This window comes from Hibiscus syriacus, unplaced genomic scaffold, assembly GCF_006381635.1.
Source record: "Hibiscus syriacus cultivar Baekdansim isolate YM2019G1 unplaced genomic scaffold, ASM638163v2 tig00112259_pilon, whole genome shotgun sequence".
NCBI lineage: Eukaryota > Viridiplantae > Streptophyta > Magnoliopsida > Malvales > Malvaceae > Hibiscus > Hibiscus syriacus.
In genome coordinates, this window is record NW_024063287.1 from 253,181 (window position 1) to 272,768 (window position 19,588).

General features: G+C 34.4%; 1 protein-coding gene and 1 pseudogene across 1 annotated transcript; both read right to left on the reverse strand.

Annotated features, from left to right (window-relative positions):
• Window positions 1–1,673: 1,673 nt before the first annotated feature.
• Window positions 1,674–4,851, reverse strand: LOC120176862 (annotated as a pseudogene).
• Window positions 4,852–11,356: 6,505 nt separating this feature from the next.
• LOC120176863 (pathogen-associated molecular patterns-induced protein A70-like) lies at window positions 11,357–12,346 on the reverse strand. The gene has a single exon (XM_039183173.1). It carries the CDS (start codon window positions 12,344–12,346, stop codon window positions 11,447–11,449), a length of 900 nt encoding a protein of 299 aa, XP_039039104.1. The 3' UTR covers window positions 11,357–11,446.
• Between the last annotated feature and the right edge of the window lie 7,242 nt (window positions 12,347–19,588).

Below are 19,588 nucleotides of genomic sequence, written 5' to 3' on the forward strand. Positions count from 1 at the left end.
CTAATAGAATTGAGTTGGATATTCTCTGATATGTGTAGTAAACCATTTGTTTTAAAAATAAGTTGAAATTCTTTATTCGTTAGTAAAAGTAAAGGTTTTGAAAAGTCAATGTGACACCTCAGACTCGTATCCGGGTCGAGTACGGGTTGAGGGTGTTACAAATCTAGGCAATCCAGTCAACATCTACTAGAAGGTAGTCCTGCATTATCTTAAAGACAAACTCGAAATTCTTAGGAGATAATTGGAGGTTATTCAAAAGATAAAACATAATTCATACTAAGCCACAAGTTTTAAATATTTTATTTTTTTCATTTATGATAAACCTTTAAATTTAAATCTAAGATTTTATTTTTATTTTTATCCTTTGGTTATTTATTCTTCTTAAAACTCTCAGGTTATAGATACCTTTATGTTCAAGCATTGAACTCAAATTGGATTTTGTATTTCCTTGGTTATTGTCAATAGTAGTATTTTTCTTTTCATCATTCATTTTTACTTTCCACCCAAAATTCTAAGCATGATCTAATTCATGCTTAGCAGTGCTCTTTACAACTTTGGATATATTCTTCGGTTCTCTGGAAATTAGAAGTGGCAAATGGTCATTCCTTTAAAAGGCACAACTCCTTAACTTTAAAAAGTACACGTTGGCTTGAAATTTGTTTTGATTTATAGTTTGGGAGTCGGATCGGTTAGTAGTAATTCGACTTTTAGTGAACAAACATAACGACGGTCTGATAAGGGGAATCAAGATCGAAATCAGTTCTTAGTGAGGTGTTATAACTCGAGTCGAGTTTTTCAAGAGTTTAAAGTTGTCTTGACACTAAATGCAATAGATGTGGCTAGTCTAGCAATGACTGGATTTTAGAGATAGACTTGGAAATATCAATTAACCTGAGAGAAAAGTTAACTATAGACTTGAAAATATCAATTAACATGAGAGAAAAATTAACTACAAGAGTTGAGTCTTATTGACTTAATCGGCATGTATCTAGAAGAGAAAATGTGTTTAAATGATCAATCGGAATTGAGACTAAGCAAAGCCTAAGATAATATCATCTCAATCAAATTCTTTTATCTTATTTACTCTTATTCTTATTTTATTTACTTTAATTCTTTCTAAAACTCTATTTTATTTTTGCAGTTAATTAGAAAAGAGCATTATTTACTTTCCTAGTCCTTTAGATCGAGTTCTACTTTTCTATACAACTTTTATTATTTATTTGAGATTAGAGTATTTATTTATTTAATAAATTTGATGCTTGTCATTGACCAAATATACTTTTACATATTTTGACCAAAAAGATAAGTTTAGATATTTATTTTGACAAAACATATTTTTTTAGGTATTTAGATGAAAAATAATGTACTTTAGATATTTATTTGTAATATAAGCCAATATATTTCATAGGGGTTTATGGGATTTCCATGAGACTTAGGTAAATAAATATTTTTAAAATCATAAGAGAGTAAATGTAGTTTACACTAAATCTAAGGGATAAGCGTCTTTTAACCTTAAAATTAAATAAAAATGATATAAACCAGCCATAACAAAGTACGGGACTAGAAGAGTAATTCTACCATTAAAGAAGGGTCAAAACCCCTGCCTGTTCTCTTGGATTTGCCTGCCAATAAGGCAAAAAACAGAGAATTTTTAAAGAATTGACCACACCTGAGGAGAATATGTATATGCACATTCAATTCAACGAATCACCACCAGGCCAGAGATCCTACCAGCTCATTGCCTTCTAAGGTCCAACGGGAGCAACGCCTTTGCCTTTAGCTGCAGCACTTGCAGCCGCGGCAGATGCAGTCGGACTTGGACTTGGAGGTGCTGGCTTGGACTGAGGTCCGTTTTGTGGTTCAATCATCTGTTGACCATTTTCTTCTCGTCGCTGCTGAGACTTGACCTGGGAAAGCATGGCTTTAATCTGACTTCCTGTGAGTGTCTCATGCTCGAGCAATGCATTCGCAAGTGCTCAGTGTTCTTTCTGGTGGGTGGTGAGAATTGTTTTCGCGGTGTTATAAGCCCTTTCCAGTAGATCCTTCACTTCTTTCTCGATAAGAAGTCTAGTCTCGGTGCTCATGCTCCTACCGTTGTCGTCGCACAAATGAGTAACGAGTCCCACTTCTTTACCCATGCCATACTTTGTAAGTTGTAACCATAGTTCTAGCTAGAGAAGTGGCATTCTCAAGATCAGACTGTGCACCAGAAGTAACTTCATTTCCCCCGAAGATAAGCTCTTCTGCAACCCGTCCCCCCATAGCAACATCCAGCCTTGCAAGCATCTGCTTTCGGGAGAAGCTTATTTGATCCTTGTCAGGCAACTGGGCCACCATGCCAAGAGCCATTCCTCGAGGGACTATTGTTGCTTTGTGAACAGGAAGTGCCCCATCAGTATAAACGGCAGCAAGGGCATGGCCAGCTTCATGGAAAGCTGTATTTTTTCGCAACTCCTCGGAAATGACAGCTGACTTGCGTTCACTTCCCAATATGATCCTGTCCTTTGCATACCCCAGATCAGCCATTGTAACCGCTTTAGCACCATCCATTGCAGCCTTTACAGCAGCAACATTGACCAGATTTGCTAGATCAGCTCCAGTGAATCCAGTAGTACCTCTAGCAATGATCGTTAAATCAACATCCTCGGCCTTCAAGACCTGTAATGAGCGAGAATGACGGTCAAACTCAAACATGCATTGCTGCACACAATTATTCTACCAAAATACCACCAAGACTAATTATTATTGGGATGTAACACAAATTTAACGTGGAAAATCAAACAGAATATTGATGCAATTGAAGGAACATGTAAAAAAGCAAAGAGATTTCATGAAACATCGAGCTAAACTTTATAAAATGTGCTCCAATTGGGCATTCCAAGCACAGTCTACAAGTACTGTCACATATCTGATGAGTCAGCCACTGAAAGCTGCCAACTTAAACTCAAAGTCTCAAACTCCTAGAAGACATGAACTTCTCACATTCAACACAGTACCTTTGACATGTGGGATTCCATAATCTGCCTTCGTCCTTCAATATCTGGATAAGGAACAACAATGCGACGGTCAAATCGTCCAGGTCTTACCAGTGCCTTATCCAATTATTGTGGAAATTTAGTTGCTGCAATCACAATAACTCCTTCATTCTGTTTAAATCCATCCAATTCAACGAACAACTGATTCAATGTCATCCTCACATATTGCTGGTCCTTTGGATTACGGCTTCCACCTATGGCATCTATCTCATCAATAAATATAATACAAGGTGATCGCTTCTTTGCAGCAGCAAAAAGATCTCTTACTCTTCGAGCTCCAACACCGACATTATCTCTTCAAACTCACTGCTACTGCAGGAGAAGAAGGGTACCCCAGCCTCCCCAGCAATAGCTCTTGCTAACATAGTTTTCCCTGTTCCGGATGGACCAACAAGCAAGACACCTTTTGGAAGCTTGCCACCAAGACGAGTGAAACGCTGCAGGAAGGGAAATTGGTTAGCAAGAAACCTTAAAAGAAAGGGGGGGAACTCTTAAAAGTGAGAGGGCAAGAAACCTGAGTGATCAACCGTCTCCAAGCCATCGCCTTTTACAAAATTGGTTAGCAAGAAAATTAAGGGAAATGGGGGGAAATTCAGAGGAAAATATATAATTTGGTAAGCTATGGTAACAGCGGAAGATCCGCTACTCCAAAAATGATATTTTTGCCCTTCCAATTTTGTTTTTTCCCCTTCTTTGACCTGTTGAGCACTTTTTTGGAGTAAACTACACAGGTTGTCACTTTTTTTCTAAGATATCTTACTTTGGTTACCAGTTTTGAAAACGTTACATTATAATCACTTTTATTTTCGTTCATGTAGCACATTAATAAAAAATATTAGTTATTAGTTCCATATGATCAAACATTAGGGATAACATAAACTAAGTTTATTTTGGGTTTCAGGATTTCGGCTTAGTATTTATTTATGGGGACTTTCCAACTTTTATCGATTTGCTCTCGCGTCCATGAACGTAGACAACTGCTGTTTGGATAACATTTACCTCGAGAACTCGAATCAATCTCCCAGCTGTAGTCGTAGCCCCACTGGAAAGGAAACTCGAGTGCCGGAAAACACTTTTCTTCTTCCGCCCGACGTACAACGATCTTGATGTGCTAGGTACAAAAATCCACTTGGAATCATCATTGGTGTTAACAAGCATTCCACTATCTGCAATCACTTCAAACGCTTCACTCTCTTTGTGCAATCAAGAAAAAGGCAGATATGATTAAGAAATTGGTGCATTTTCACATGGGATAGAACTAAATAAGAGTCACTGATCCAAAATATTCTATGCATTGACGATGTAGATCGGTTCTTCAACACTTCTTAAGGCTTAGTTCTTTGCCATCACCGATTTCCAACCTTCGGTCCCATGATCAAAAAATGAATTTCAGATATTAGAATGTGATGGTGAAAAAAAGTAACCTTCACTTGTGTAAGTTTGTGTGCTCTTGCTTCATAGTAGAAGTGTAAATTGTGTCCATATCGATGTCACGGATCGATCTGCGACAACATAAAAGCTTGAATTAGCAAATTAACAGTTTCCAAGCAAATTAACAAGTGGGAATTCTTACAGCTTCAAGCCAATGTTCCAGGTCTAGTTTTTGAGCACACAAGCTGAATCTGCAAGCAAATTAACAAGGGTTTTGCAGCTTCAAGCGAAAAAAAGGGAATGGAAAATCGAGATTATATGTAGACAAACCAGACCTCCTCAACCAGAACAGCTGAATCTGCAAGGTTCCTTCTTGTCCTATAACCTTTGTAGACCTTTTGAAGCTTAGTACAGGCCTTGGATAATCATCATCATTTTCAGCCATGTTGGATTGCTAGGAATGTATTGACTTAGTAATTGGGTTTGTAATCCCATTGTCCTTTGCCTTTTTTTTTACTTTCATGGTGTTAAAACATTACCGGAATGAGACCGGCACGATATATACTGGCTGGACACGATATATACTGGCTGGACACGATATATACTGGCTGGACATGATATATACTGGACGGTATGGCTGATGTCGACAACCATGCTATGGAACCACTGCTAAGAATCCGTTTCACGACATGTTTTTTGTAACACCCACAACCCGTATCCGATCCGGATCCGAGTCCGAAGTGTCTCATTGACTTTTCAAAACCTTTTCCTTTAATTGTGGATGAAAATTCAACTCACAATTCAATAAAATGAATATTTTATATTAATTGAAATAAATGGATTTTACAAAACATATAAGAGGTTATACTATTCAAATCTTTAGACTACATGATAATTACATTCTATATAAAAACATACGTATATTTAACTACATTTCTGATCTGATCCTTAGAAAGGAGAAATTGACTTGTCTTGCTCCTCTTAGATTCTCTTCTCGTTTTTGTAACCTACGTGTGAAACAATCACACGCTAAGTCTATGACTTAGTGAGACATTAAACTTATAAAAGAACTCTAACTATATAAAACATGCATGAACATATCATCTCATGATGTCATATCAAAACAATACCACATTATATGCAATGTAATATACACATATACATATCACACACTAATTCCATCTCTAACCTTATTTTACTATCAATATTCTTATTATTTATATCTCATAATCCTATCATTTTATATCTATTATTTTAATCAACATATGATTCATTTAACCAAGCAATACACATATCATCATATAAATCATATAATACAATTCATATCACAGAAACATATACATTACAGATAATATATTTATTGTTATCTATTTGTTAGCCCATGTACATATGTGAAAACTATAGATATGTGAGTTTATTGAGGTTGTGCACTATGTTGTCACCACAGCTCGTATAAATACACCGAAGTGCCACGTAGAATTGCACCGAAGTGCCGCGTAGAAATACACCGAAGTGCCATATAAAATGTCCATAAGGACAACATAGAAATTCCTTAAGAATCATATACATATTCTAAGGACCAAGTATGTGTCTCAAAAGATCTCATAGATGTTCCAAAGGATACATATATGTCTCAAAGGACAGCGTAGACCCTCGACTCTTGGCATGCCAACTATATCCCTAGCTCTCATGACACATAACATGAGTATTATTATTTATGTCATTTCACGTATTCACATAGACACATAATTCACTTTCACCTTTCACGTATCTTAGGTCACATAATTTGGATCACATATACATATAATCACGTAGATCATGTCTCATAGCTTATATCATATCACATATGTTCATGTATACATCACATAACATATAAAATAACATATAAACTTATACATGAATTCATGTGTATACTCTCATATAGTCTGTATATTAACAACATATAACTTATTTGATGTTCTTATATATTATCATCACTTAATTTCACCTAGCTCATAGTCACATAGTTCACTTACCCATAGATCATTTTCATACCTAAATTACATAACACCCAAGTCTTCCCCATAAAGTTATACTACATATTCATATAATCTCACATTATCCTATAAGTAAATACTTATCTTATCCCACTTTCCTCTTTACTCACATAATTATTTATACCAAGTCATATGATTTATTACTCTATCCCGAATTTATACAAATCATGTAATCTATACCACAACATATAATTTATATCACTTATCTAATATTATTTATATACTAAGTTAATCTATTTATTTAGTTCAATTCCACATGACTCCTATATCATAGTTTCCTTGAAGTATACTTCTTCCTTATAAATACTTATCTTATAATTGGGTATCATCATTTATTTTTATGCATCCTAATTTGCATGCTATTCTCATAAAGTCTTATAACCTTTCTTGTAGAATCCCTTATATAATATAACTTATACTTTATTATCTTATGTTCACATATATTTATATCGAATAATTCTTTAGCTTATAGCCTATGTCACTTGTTCATTTCATTCCTTGTGTCTTTATCACATAGCTTATTTCATATTCTTATATAGATCATTTGTACTATTTCACATGACTTAATATACTAACATATACTTATACAAATCATGTAACATACATAGTATCATGTCAACACATATCCTCATGCACACATATAAATCATAACAAACGCATACGTCTATATATGAATACATGCATTTTACTATTGGAAATAGACTTATCGCAAGTCTTATTTTCAGTTAAACACCATATACTAAATAATGTGCACTCACCTGGCCTCACTGGTCAATACTGATTTCTTATCTTTCCTTGATCGATCTTACTTGCCCAATGTTCCGGAACTTGTTTAGGCTTAGCATATACATAAATATAATTTCCAAGACAATTATCAGATGCCTAAATATCATAATTCGATACTAATAGCTTAAGCTTAATTAATGAACCAAAATTTACTTTTTTTCCTTTAGGGGGTATCGGTACCCTTATTAGGGTATTGGTACCCTCATTACATTCTGTGATTTTTCGTTTGAGAGGGTATTGATACCTGTTGAATGGGTACCGATACCTCTAGCCCATAAATCACATTTTCATTCCGAAAATTACTTCATTTCAGCTCAATTGCTTCATATACCATCCCCTTTCTTATTCTCAACTTACATATACATGCTTAAACTCATTACTACTCATTCAATACATCTTTAACTTCAAAATCCAATCATCTACATAGAATTCAAGAATCATACTCAAATTTTAACATGTTCTAAATCCCATTCTATCACTTTGAATTTCTTATTTCTATTCATGACAAGTCAAATTTAACCTCAAAACTCAATTACTAGCTTCTTCCCATAATTCCACTTAACCGCTCCATATTTTAAATCTTCCATAGTTTCCTTATCTTTTGTTTTCTATCTCCTTTTAAGATCCCATAATCTTTTCTAATACTCCACCCATTAAAATGTTCTTTTAATTGTAAGAAAATCAATTGAAATTCAAACTCACCTTATACTAAGACCCATGGTGGAGAGGAAGAAGAAAACTGAAGAAGTCTATGGATTACTCTTTCTCTCATTTCCCACGTGATTTATAGTCTAAACAAAGAAGATAAAAATCTTTTTGGTCAAATGACCATTTTACCTTTTATTTCCTTTAATAATTACCAACAATCATCCATTATATATTCCAATTTAGTCCCTAAACTTTTAAATCTTTCAAAAAAATCAGGCCTCAAAGTTTTAAAATTTCCATTTTAATCACTAGCCTCGATTTTGAGATATTACATTTTTGGTTCAATGATATGTCACATATCACTACAGAGAAACTTCCTGTTATTTGTCTTACAAGTAGTTTTTAAGTTAAATGGATAGTTTTGCATGAAACAAAGTATATTGCATTAATACATTATTTAGGAGATAATATATAGTCCAAAAGGGTAATTTATTAGTATTTATTACTTGAAATTGATAATAATCACATTCTCATAATGTTAAAGAAAAAAATATACTAATGGTAATGGCGGATCTACAGCAAGCTCAAGGTGAACATGTGTACATCTTGAAATACCAGACAATCAAGAAACAGTTAAAAAAATGACAGAAATGTAATGCAATCCATGGAAGATCAACAAGAATCTGAAAGGATCAGTTGAGATTATATACACCCAGAATTTATTTTCCACCTAATGAATCATAACACCAAAAGAAGAATAAGTTAAATTCCCCAGAACCATCAACACCAGCTGCCATAGACAACTCGTGTGTACTTATCTTTAAGCCACCTGAAGCTCATTTTCAAGGACCCTTTGACCTTACCTTCAGCACCATACATCTTGTAGCTAGCAACCCTTTTCTTCCTCTTGAATTCAGGGTCACCAAAGCTCCATGACCTTGAAGAAGAACCAGAAATGGCTGTCTTTTTCCCTTTCTTGAACTTGAAGTCCATGTTGCTCTTCGCCATGTGAGGCTGTGAATATGAAAAAGAAGCACTGTATCACTAACACCTAAATTCATAATTGGAGGATGAAGGCTTTTGCAGTGGTTCATGGTAGGTATCCGTCTGCATCATCCCATCACCATAGGATCTTGATCTGTTGTAATCCGCCATTGGATTTTGGTTGTTGAGGTTCCTTTTGATTTTTACATGCAAGGGAAGCAAAAGCTATGGGTGTATATATATGGTAAATAAATAAATAAATAAATATCACTTTGTTAGTCACTTTACTATTAGTATTATTCTATTTTGAACACTGAACTAAAATCTTTTTGATTTAGTCACAAAAGTTACAAATTTACTAATTTTAGTTACCCGTCATTAAATAGCTAATAAGATGATGCAATAGTTTTTAAATTGATATAATAATACATTTAGTATCAAAGGTATAGTGTCTAATTTAGGTATAGTAATTTAACGAATAACAAAGGTGATTGAGAAATAAAACCCAAACAAAAAATATAACAAAGAATGTCAAATTTTCCATTGTTTGAGTCGTGAGAATATGAACATTTTTTCTTTTTAGCTTATCGTTATATGTTGGAGGATTAAATTTATAGAATTTAAAATTTTAAAAATATTAAATTATTTAATATTAGAATCAAGTTTATAAATTGTATAAATATTAATGACTAAATGGGTCACTATATTAGTTTAAAAACAACATCATCAACGTTGTTAGCTATTCAATTAAATGACCAAAATTTATGACGGGTAACTAGACCAAAAAAAAAAACTTTTGATCTATTGACCAAAATAGATAGAGCTGATAGTTGAGTGACCATTGGATAATTTACCCTTGCTTTTCTTTTGTTTTTGGCTAAGGTAAGTCACAGGTTACTAAACTAGGTTCGAACTGTCGTTTTATTACTAAATTTTCAATAATTATAAAAATGATCATTGAATTTATTAAAATATTATAATAATCACTTTATAATAATTAATAAATTTACTAACTATTCTATAAATTTTAATAATTATTTAATTATAATTTCATGACCTCAAATATTTTTTTCACTTTGTGTTCCAACTTTGGGAGACATGGAAATGGATTCCAGATGGCATGTTTAGTGGGTGAATGTTGTCTACAGCAAACTATTATGTTCCCAATGATACTATACATTGTGCTTTGACCAGTCATGCTTCGTTTTAAATGAAGAATTGATTTTCAATAAATTTCATAATTTTGATCATTTTTATATAATCTATTAAAAATCTAAAAAATTTAAGCGTAAGAATTAATTTGCTTAATATTTAGATTTATAAATTATTATTATATTAAATATGTTTAGATGATAAATAATTTTGTTGATCGGTGAAATAGACAATAACCATAAATGGTGGTTTGGATGGTGGTTCTGATTTTTAGAGAAGAGATTTGTTTGTATTTTTTTCTTTATTGTATAGTAATTTATAGTGTCACGGGCATGTGTAGATTAAAAATTATCGTGATATAACTATTGATTGAACGTCTTAAGAAGTGATGGTTTAGATTAATTTATCATCGAAAAAGATCATGTGTATCAACACGTGATCAATAATGATCATATACGGGTGGTTTTTGTGAGATAGCAGGTGATCAACTCGTAGGATATGCTTCGCATGTCTAAGGGTTTGCATGAATCTTTCATTTGGATACTTAAAATTCACAGGGACTAGAAGTTTATAAGTAGTAAGCTCGCATGTAGTAACAAATTTATGTTTAAATCTATTTATACATATTCTCTTTAAAGACTAACTTTTAATTTAATTTACTTAAAATTTATAAAATAAATAAAATTATTTAATGATTTATAAAAAAAGTTATTAATCAGAAATGATTAAAAATAATATGTTTAATTTTTTTAATTAATTAACCATAGACACCTACAAACTCGAATCTTAAAAAAATAATATTTTTTTATTACTTATATCTTGAAACCGAAACTGAAAATTTTGTGAGTACAAATGAGACTGGAAGTGAAAGTATCGTGAGCACGTTCACTTGCTGCACTTTCATTCGAGTTACCATTTTTGTGTTTGCATGTTGACAATCAGCAACAAACATCAACTGTTCATCAGTCCCATCCCTAAATCTCTTTTAACAAATCTAAAACAAATTCGGATTTATGATTTGATTGAAGTTATTTGTGTTTATGTAAATACGTGTGTGTTCTATATGTGTTGTGTGTTTCTTTAAATAAAATTTGTATAACTTTTTATATCTTATTTATATCATGTGAGATCTTTTTAGATTTGACTAAGATTTAAGAAAATGTATACATTTCTTGAATTAAATTGACTGAAAACTTGTCCTAATCCAACCGGTTTCATCCTACTAATTTCTTACACAGTTACATTTCTTCTCTGGCTCTCTGTTAGCTGCAAAATGCTAATGCCAGCAATGGCAAAAACGCCAGGGATATGATGGAGGAGAAAACACTAGAAACGCCATTGAAATGAAATCGAAGTGCCATATTCTTCGAGCAGAAAGTTCAAAAAGATAATAATCAAGCAATGCTAATAATATAGATCTACGCTTGATTTACTTCATCTTCCACTGCCTCTGTTCACCATCTCCTTGTATCTAACAACGGAGTCCATCCTTTGCAGCTTCAACTGCTGTTTGAATTTGTTGATGAAATCATCCGCCTTCGCATCCACTTCATCGTCCTCATCTGTAGCTTTACCCTTCCCTTCCCTCACGGTCGCCGGCCGTTGAGTTTTCACGATGTCTTCTTCCTCGAAATGCGAGAACGGCGACTTAACGCTCGCCGATTTCCTCATCTTCTTCGGAAGTTTTACCGGTACTGCGCCCGATGCCGGTTCGACGTCCGATTTGGTCCTCGAGACTTCGCTTTTGTTGCCCTTCACTTGTGTTTCTTCACGGGCTACCTCCGGCAGCGACGGCGGATGATCTGGGGTGGTTTCTTGAACCGCTTGGGGTTCTTTTATTTCTTCATCTTGTTCATCGGGAGTGTAATGGGAGCTGATTTCTGGGGTTTTCTGCTCTGGGGAGAAGTAGCCATAGAGATTGATTGACTCCAGTCTCTGTAGAACCGAAGGAGATCCATCGAGGTAACGCGGCAGCGGCGGCGACGACGGCTGGTGCTGCCATTCTGGGGTGGCTTGTTGTTGAAAAGAGAAACGAAAATCGCCACCGACAGCTGGGATTTTGGAAGTGAAACTCACGGGCTCTTCGGATCTATGAGAAAACAAGTTGATGGATTTGAGCCTTTGTAGAACAGATGGGGATCTAACGAGTTTTGGGTCGTTTCTTTCATCTCCTTCGCCGACACCGGCGGCGGAGGGCTTGTTGGAAGCTAAGGAGGAAGTGAAGAAGATGGTGCCGATGGTGAGGTTAACGAAGACAAAGAAGACAGTAGGAGTAAACCAGCTGAAAATGGAAGCCAATAGGGAAGAAGAAGAAGAAGGTACAGTCGACGACATTGATTCTTCCAACATTATTTGCTTTCTTGTTTGTTGCTGAGCTCTCTTTTTTTAATTTAAAAGAAGGGAAAACGGAAATTATATGAGGATGATTACCTAAATAACCGCAGGAGGAAAGGTTGGAACAACTATGAAAATAAAGATAAACTATGCTAATAACCATTTAATCTACGTAAGCTTTCATTTTAATCACTTAAATCAATCCTTTCTAATTAAATTTAATGTGTTAAAATCATTAGACTGTTAAACTATCAATGCAATCATCAATCTTCTTTTTTAAGATTGGAGATATAAGAATTTATTGAGTGATTTTAGAAATAAATAGATATGTTATTTTTTTTAAAGAATTCTAATTTAATTGTGGGTGAGGTGTGTGTGTTAATCTATTTTTTTTAAATATATGTTATTTTATAATCATCGAGACTTTAAAAAGATAAAGCAACATAATTATTAATAGTTGGCACGATTTATATCTTTATATCATTAAAAAATAATATAATTAATAAAAGCATCAAAATAATTGATAAAATTAAAGTTTTAATACTAATTTAAAAGTAAAATTTTCCAAATACCAATTTAAAAGAAAATGTATAATTCACTTGCTATATGTATAAACCATTGTATTAAGTTAAATTAATAAAATAAATGTATAATGATAAAATTATTACTTTATCGTTTATATAAATGGTTATTTTATCCTTATCTTTTTTTTTTGAAGTATTTTAACTTCCAATGCCTCAATTTTTAATCAAAACTACTTATATTTGATTAAATTTGTTAGTTAATTGACAGTCAATACATGTTGTTGATGTAACATTTTCACACGTGTTCATTTGTTTACATGGAACATTCAACACATCACTTTGGTGACATAACACGTACCACATCATCACTTTAGACAACGTGACTTTGTCACGTCACTAATTGAACACATATAAAAATATCACGTCAACAACATGATCTATTTTGATTAAAAATTGAAACATTAAAACTAAAATACTTCATAAAAGAAACAAAGTGAATATTCATGCAAATGTTAAATAATAATTTTGCCATTATACTTTAAGTAAATAGCCATAACATAAAATATTAACAACCAATTACTTCGTATTCACTGTAAATTTAATTTCTAATCATAATTATGATGTGTGATACGACGATTAGGTCGTTGCAACATGTTAAAAAAATATTAAAATTGATTTATCATTGTTTAAAATATTAAGATAATTTTTTAGTATCACAATTGTTTTTTCTTGACCCATTTAATAGAGTTTTTTTATTTCAGTTTTTTTTCACCTGATTTTAATACGTTTTAACATTAAATAATGTTCTATCCGTTTTGTGATTATCTCGAAATTTAGGATGAAATTTCACTCCGATTTTACACGAATAATTTATTTCATTTAACCAGATAAAAAGATAATTGAAAATGTGTATATAGATAGACTTTATAATAATCATCTTTTAATATATATAAAGGAAATTATAATAATAATCTCATATCCTATTAAGTCGAGTTAATTCCTTAAACTTAATTTGTCTCGACTTTAATTTTCTCTTTCATAAAAATTATCTTAAACTTAAATTCAAAAAGTTAAATTATAAAATTAAATTAAACTAAAATTTATTGGATTCAAATAATTTGGAAAAAGTGGTTGAATAATGCAATGTAAAAAAATTCTTCATATAGTGCGTCGAACAATTATTTACTTAAGTAAGGTGATTGCTACAGTGACCACTATAGGTCTCCAGGAGCACACAACGACCTCTATAGGTCTCCAAGAGCACACAACGACCTATGGAGCTGCAACAGCGAGGGAAGAGAGAAGAGTTGTTACAACAGAGGAGGTTTTGTCGCAAGGAACAGTTGGCGACCTATGAAGCATTTGACGACCAATGAGGTCATTGTTGTAACCCCCAGACCCGGTCTGTAATTTAGACCCAAACCTAAGTGGTCACATATCCCATTCAAAGATATATTTTTTTTATTTCTTTAAGATATCTTACCATACATTAGATATAATACATAACAAAATGTATTAATGCAGATATATCCAAAACAATAGCAAATACATGTCACCAAACATAACTGAAAAACATATAGAGATATAAGTTCGTACAAAATAAGTAGTTGATCTCCCCTGATGCCAAATCTGCTAGCTTACGGTCTGTTGTTATCTGAAAAAGGTAAAAACTATAGAATGAGCTAAAAAGCTCAGTGTGCCCCATACAGTGTATAACACATACATAACAAAATAATTCAGATAAGATAAAACAATTTATCAAATATATTTAATAATATGCACACTACCCCCATCCAATCACCAAAATGTGTAGGTTCACCTGAACCGTACACCACCTATACACCAGTAAGGCTTAACATGTGCACAAAGCAGAGGAGCCTAGGAAAACTGTAAGGTTTATCCTTGCACACAGCAAAGGGACCTGGGAAACTGTAAGGCTTACCCTTGCACACAACAAAGGGACCTGGTAAACTGTAAGGCTTACCTTCGCACACAGCAAAGGGACCTGGGAAACTGTAAGGCTTACCTTCGCACACAGCAAAAGGAACCTGATAATACTTCCTTCAATCGTACCCCCAATGAAAAAATAAACATGTATGCATTTGAGTAAAAACGGTAATTAATCCATTAAATATGAAAATGTTCCATATTTAGAAATCATGTACAAAAATACTATAACTATAAACCATATAAAAATTATACGGTAAATCAGACATTTAATAAACATTATTCAAAATACCGGATATTTTCTCATAAAATATATTATATTATCATAATATAAACCAATTCAGATATATAGTTTAAAACTGTAAGATAACACTGTCAGGAAACACACCTGTAACAGTCCGAGAAATCAGATAGGGAAGCTTATTATTGGTTTTGTCGATCACGCTCTGCTGCAGCACTAGATCCTACGAATTGGAAAAATCCATATTGGAAACCTAATATAAATAATCTAAATATTATTTAAATAATATACGAAAACCTACGGGTAATTCTCATAGTACGCGGTTCAGGCAGATCTAACGAACGGACAACACCGGACCTAAATGATCATTGCTCAGGTGAAACACGAGTACCTTCATAAAATATTTTTATTGAATCAATTCCTTAACCAAATCTCAAATAAATAATCAAAATATTGAAATATTAAGCCTTTTGGGTTTACAAGCTCGATTCAGGAATTTCGGGTCAGAATTTGACAAAACGGACTTTAGAATCAGATTCAGGACGTCGAAAAACATAAAGTATGACTTTCCAAAATTCTGAATTCTTGGACAAAATCAAAGTCAACGGGTTTGATTGACGATTCGGAGACTTTCGGGTTTGAATTATGTGAAACCGACCCCAAAAACGGATTCGGAACGACGAAAAATGTCAGGATAGGAATTCTCGAAAAAGATTAACGGTTGTTTAATGGCCGGTCAAAGCCGGTCAAAATTATGGTCAAATGAGGTCAACAAGCTGTCAACTATTTTACAGAAATAGCACCTTTTTTAAAATAATTGCCAAAATAGCACCTTTTCGAATGAAATTCCCAAAATATCACATTTTTCGAATTAAATTCCCAAAATAGCACTTTTTGAATTAAATTCCCAAAATATCACCTTTTCGAATTAATTACCAAAATAACACCCATTTCAAATTAATTCCCAAAATGTCACTCGGTCAACGGTCAGGTCGGGTCAAAGGGTCGGGTCAAACCGGTCAACCCTTGAATATAACCGGTCAAACCGGTCATTTTGGGATTCCCCACGCGCAGTGGGGGCGCGTGGGATCGTTTCTGGCAGCGTAAAATTCACGAAATTTTTTTTTAAAAATTATTTTGAGCGATTTCGAGATACTTACAAAGATCGGTTCAAATTTTTGAACGGTGGAGAGCTAGATTTCATCAAATCGGAAACTTTGACCGCTTCACCTCCCCACGCGTCGCCGTCGATGGAGATCGAGGATGACACCGAAGGACTCGGAACGGCACAAGGAACACGATGATGCGGGAGGTGTCGTAAACGGAGCAACGATCGGCGATGAATTTAAGATTTTCTCGGCGATTGAGCTAAAACGAACGTCGAGACTTTGACTGGAGATTCATGGCGTTTGGCATCGTTTCACCTTAATTAATTTAAGGAAATTGTTCCTCACTCGATAACGAACACGATGGTGGTTTTAAAACGACGATCGGAATTTGGACGGCGTCGGAATCTTAGTCGGAAGTTGAGGTTGAGGAAGGGAGCTTTGGGAAGTGGTGTACTGTTTTCAAAACAGAAAACCACATATATATATATATATATATATATATATATATATATATATATATATATAAACCAATATGACCAACTTTTTTTGGGTAAATTCAGGGCTTGGTCCCTGAATTTTCTTTAACTCTAAAATAAGCTACAAGTTTTAAAATCTTCTAATTTAGTCCCCAAAATTTACCAATTTTCACAATTAAAACCTCAAATTTCAATTAAATATTATTTTGAAATTTTCGGGTTGTTATAATTCTCCCCCTCTACAAGAAATTTCGTCCTCGAAATTTACCTTATGAAAACAGACGAGGAAATTGAACCTCCATTGACTCCAATATCTCCCAAGTAGATTCTGAGAGGCTACGATTACTCCACTGAACTTTTACCATTGAAATACGCCTATTCCGAAGAACTCGCTCATCTCTCTCTAAAACCTGAACATGCTCCTCCTCATATGACAAATCAGGTCTCAGCTCTACCTCATCAACTTGAATGATGTGATCTGGATCTGGACGGTATCGCCTCAACATAGACACATGAAAAATATCATGAATACGACTGAGCTGGGGAGGCAACTCAAGTTGATAAGCAACAGGTCCGACTTTCTTCAGAATACGATACGACCCAATAAATCGCGGACTCAGTTTACCCTTACTTCCAAATCTCAATACCTTCTTCCATGGAGATACTTTAAGAAAAACCTGATCTTCAACCTCAAACTCGATATCCTTACGTTGTTTATTTGCGTATGACTTCTACCTATCAAATGCTTCTCTTAAGCGATCATGGATCAGTCTGACAGTATCTTCAGTCTCTCGAACCAAGTCTGGACCCAAAGTTTTTCTATCATGCAACTTTGTCCAACATATAGGAGTATGGCATCTACGTCCATACAGAGCCTCGTACGGTGCCATGCGAATACTTGCCTGGTAACTATTATTGTAAGAAAACTCAGCTACTGGCAAGAAATCTTCCTAACTACCATGAAAATCAATCACACAACCCCGTAACATATCCTCCAACACCTGAATTACTCGCTCAAACTGTCCATCAGTCTGAGGATGAAAAGATGTACTAAAATTCAAACAAGTACCCAGAGCCTCGTGCAAAGCCTTCCATAACATGGAAGTGAACCTCGGATCTCGATCAGATATGATAGACAACAGAACACCATGAAGTCTAACGATCTCTGAAATGTACAACTTAGCCAGTTTATCCAGAGAATAATTAATCCGGATAGGGATAAAGTGCGCTGATTTAGTGAGTTGATCAATAATTACCCAAATAGAATCCTTTTTAGAATGAGTCAGAGGAAGACCAGTAACGAAGTCCATCGTAATGCGCTCCCATTTCCACTCAGGAATCTTAATTGACTGTAACAATCCAGATGGGTGTTGGTGTTCTGCCTTAACTTGCTGACAAGTCAAACACCTCGTCACAAAATCTAAAATATTCTTTTTCATACCAGTCCAAAAGTAACGCTCTTTGAGATTATTGTACATTTTATCCCCGCCAGGATGCATTGCATAAGGACTACTATGAGCCTCCTGAAGAATAACCCGTCTCAACTCATCATCTTTAGGTACGTAGTAACAACCGTGAAAACACAAAATACCATCTTGATTCACAGTATACTCTAAACCCATTCCCTGCTTAACTTGTTCAATAATGGGAAGAAATGAGCTATCCAGAAGTTGTTTGGTCTTAATCTCATCGGTCAACATAGGTTTAACCTGCAACTCATCTAACAAACTATTATCATCAAATAGACTCAAGTTGGCGAATAAGGCTCTGAGATCTGATATTGCATTACGGCTCAAGGTGTCTGCCACTACATTAGCCTTCCATGGATGATATTCTATCTTTAGATCATAGTCCTTTAGAAGGTCTAACTAGCGACGCTGTCTCAAATTTAATTCTTTCTGAGTAAGTAGATACTTCAGACTCTTATGATCAGTATACATATAACACTTTTCTCCGTAGAGGTAGTGTCTCCAGATCTTTAAAGCAAAAACCACGGTAGCTAACTCCAGATCGTGAATAGGATAGTTACGCTCATGCGGCTTTAACTGACGCGAAGCATAAGCGAAAACCTTCCCATCTTGCATCAAGACACATCCCAATCCAGAGTGAGAAGCATCACTGTAGACAGAAAAATCTTTCCCATATTCAGGCTGAATCAGCACTGGGGCTTGAGTTAGAACAATATTCAATTTCTCAAAGCTAGCTTGTTGGTTCTCAGACCAGACAAATGGAACATTTTTCCTCAATAGTTTCGTCAGAGGAGCTGCAATAAGGGAGAACCCCTCAACAAAACGACGGTAGTAACCAGCTAAGCATAAGAAACTACGGATCTCAGAAATGTTCCTGGGTTGCTTCCAGTTCAGAATAGCCTCTACCTTGCTTGGACCGAATACCATCAGCAGAAACTATATGTCCAAGAAAAGTCACTTCGCTAAGCCAGAATTCACACTTGCTCAACTTAGCGTATAGCTTATTGTCCCTTAGAGTCTGTAGAACAATCCTTAAATGTTTCTCATGTTCTTCTTCACTTCTAGAATACACCAATATATCATCAATGAACACAACTACAAACTGGTCCAAATAAGGTCGAAACACCCTATGCATCAGATCCATGAAAGCAGCAGGGGCATTTGTTAACCCGAACGACATCACTAAAAACTCATAATGCCCATACCGAGTTCGAAAAGCAGTTTTTGGAATATCTGAATCTTTCACTTTGAGTTAATAATAACCAGACCTCAAGTCTATTTTTGAAAAGATAGAAGCCCCTCGAAATTGGTCAAATAGATCATCAATCCTGGGCAGAGGATATTTGTTTTTAACCCTGAGCTTGTTCAGTTTCCTATAAACAATACAGAGTCTCAATGTCCCATCTTTCTTCTTGACAAAGAGAACTGGGGCTCCCCACGGTGATACACTGGGTCGGATAAATCCCCTGTCCAACA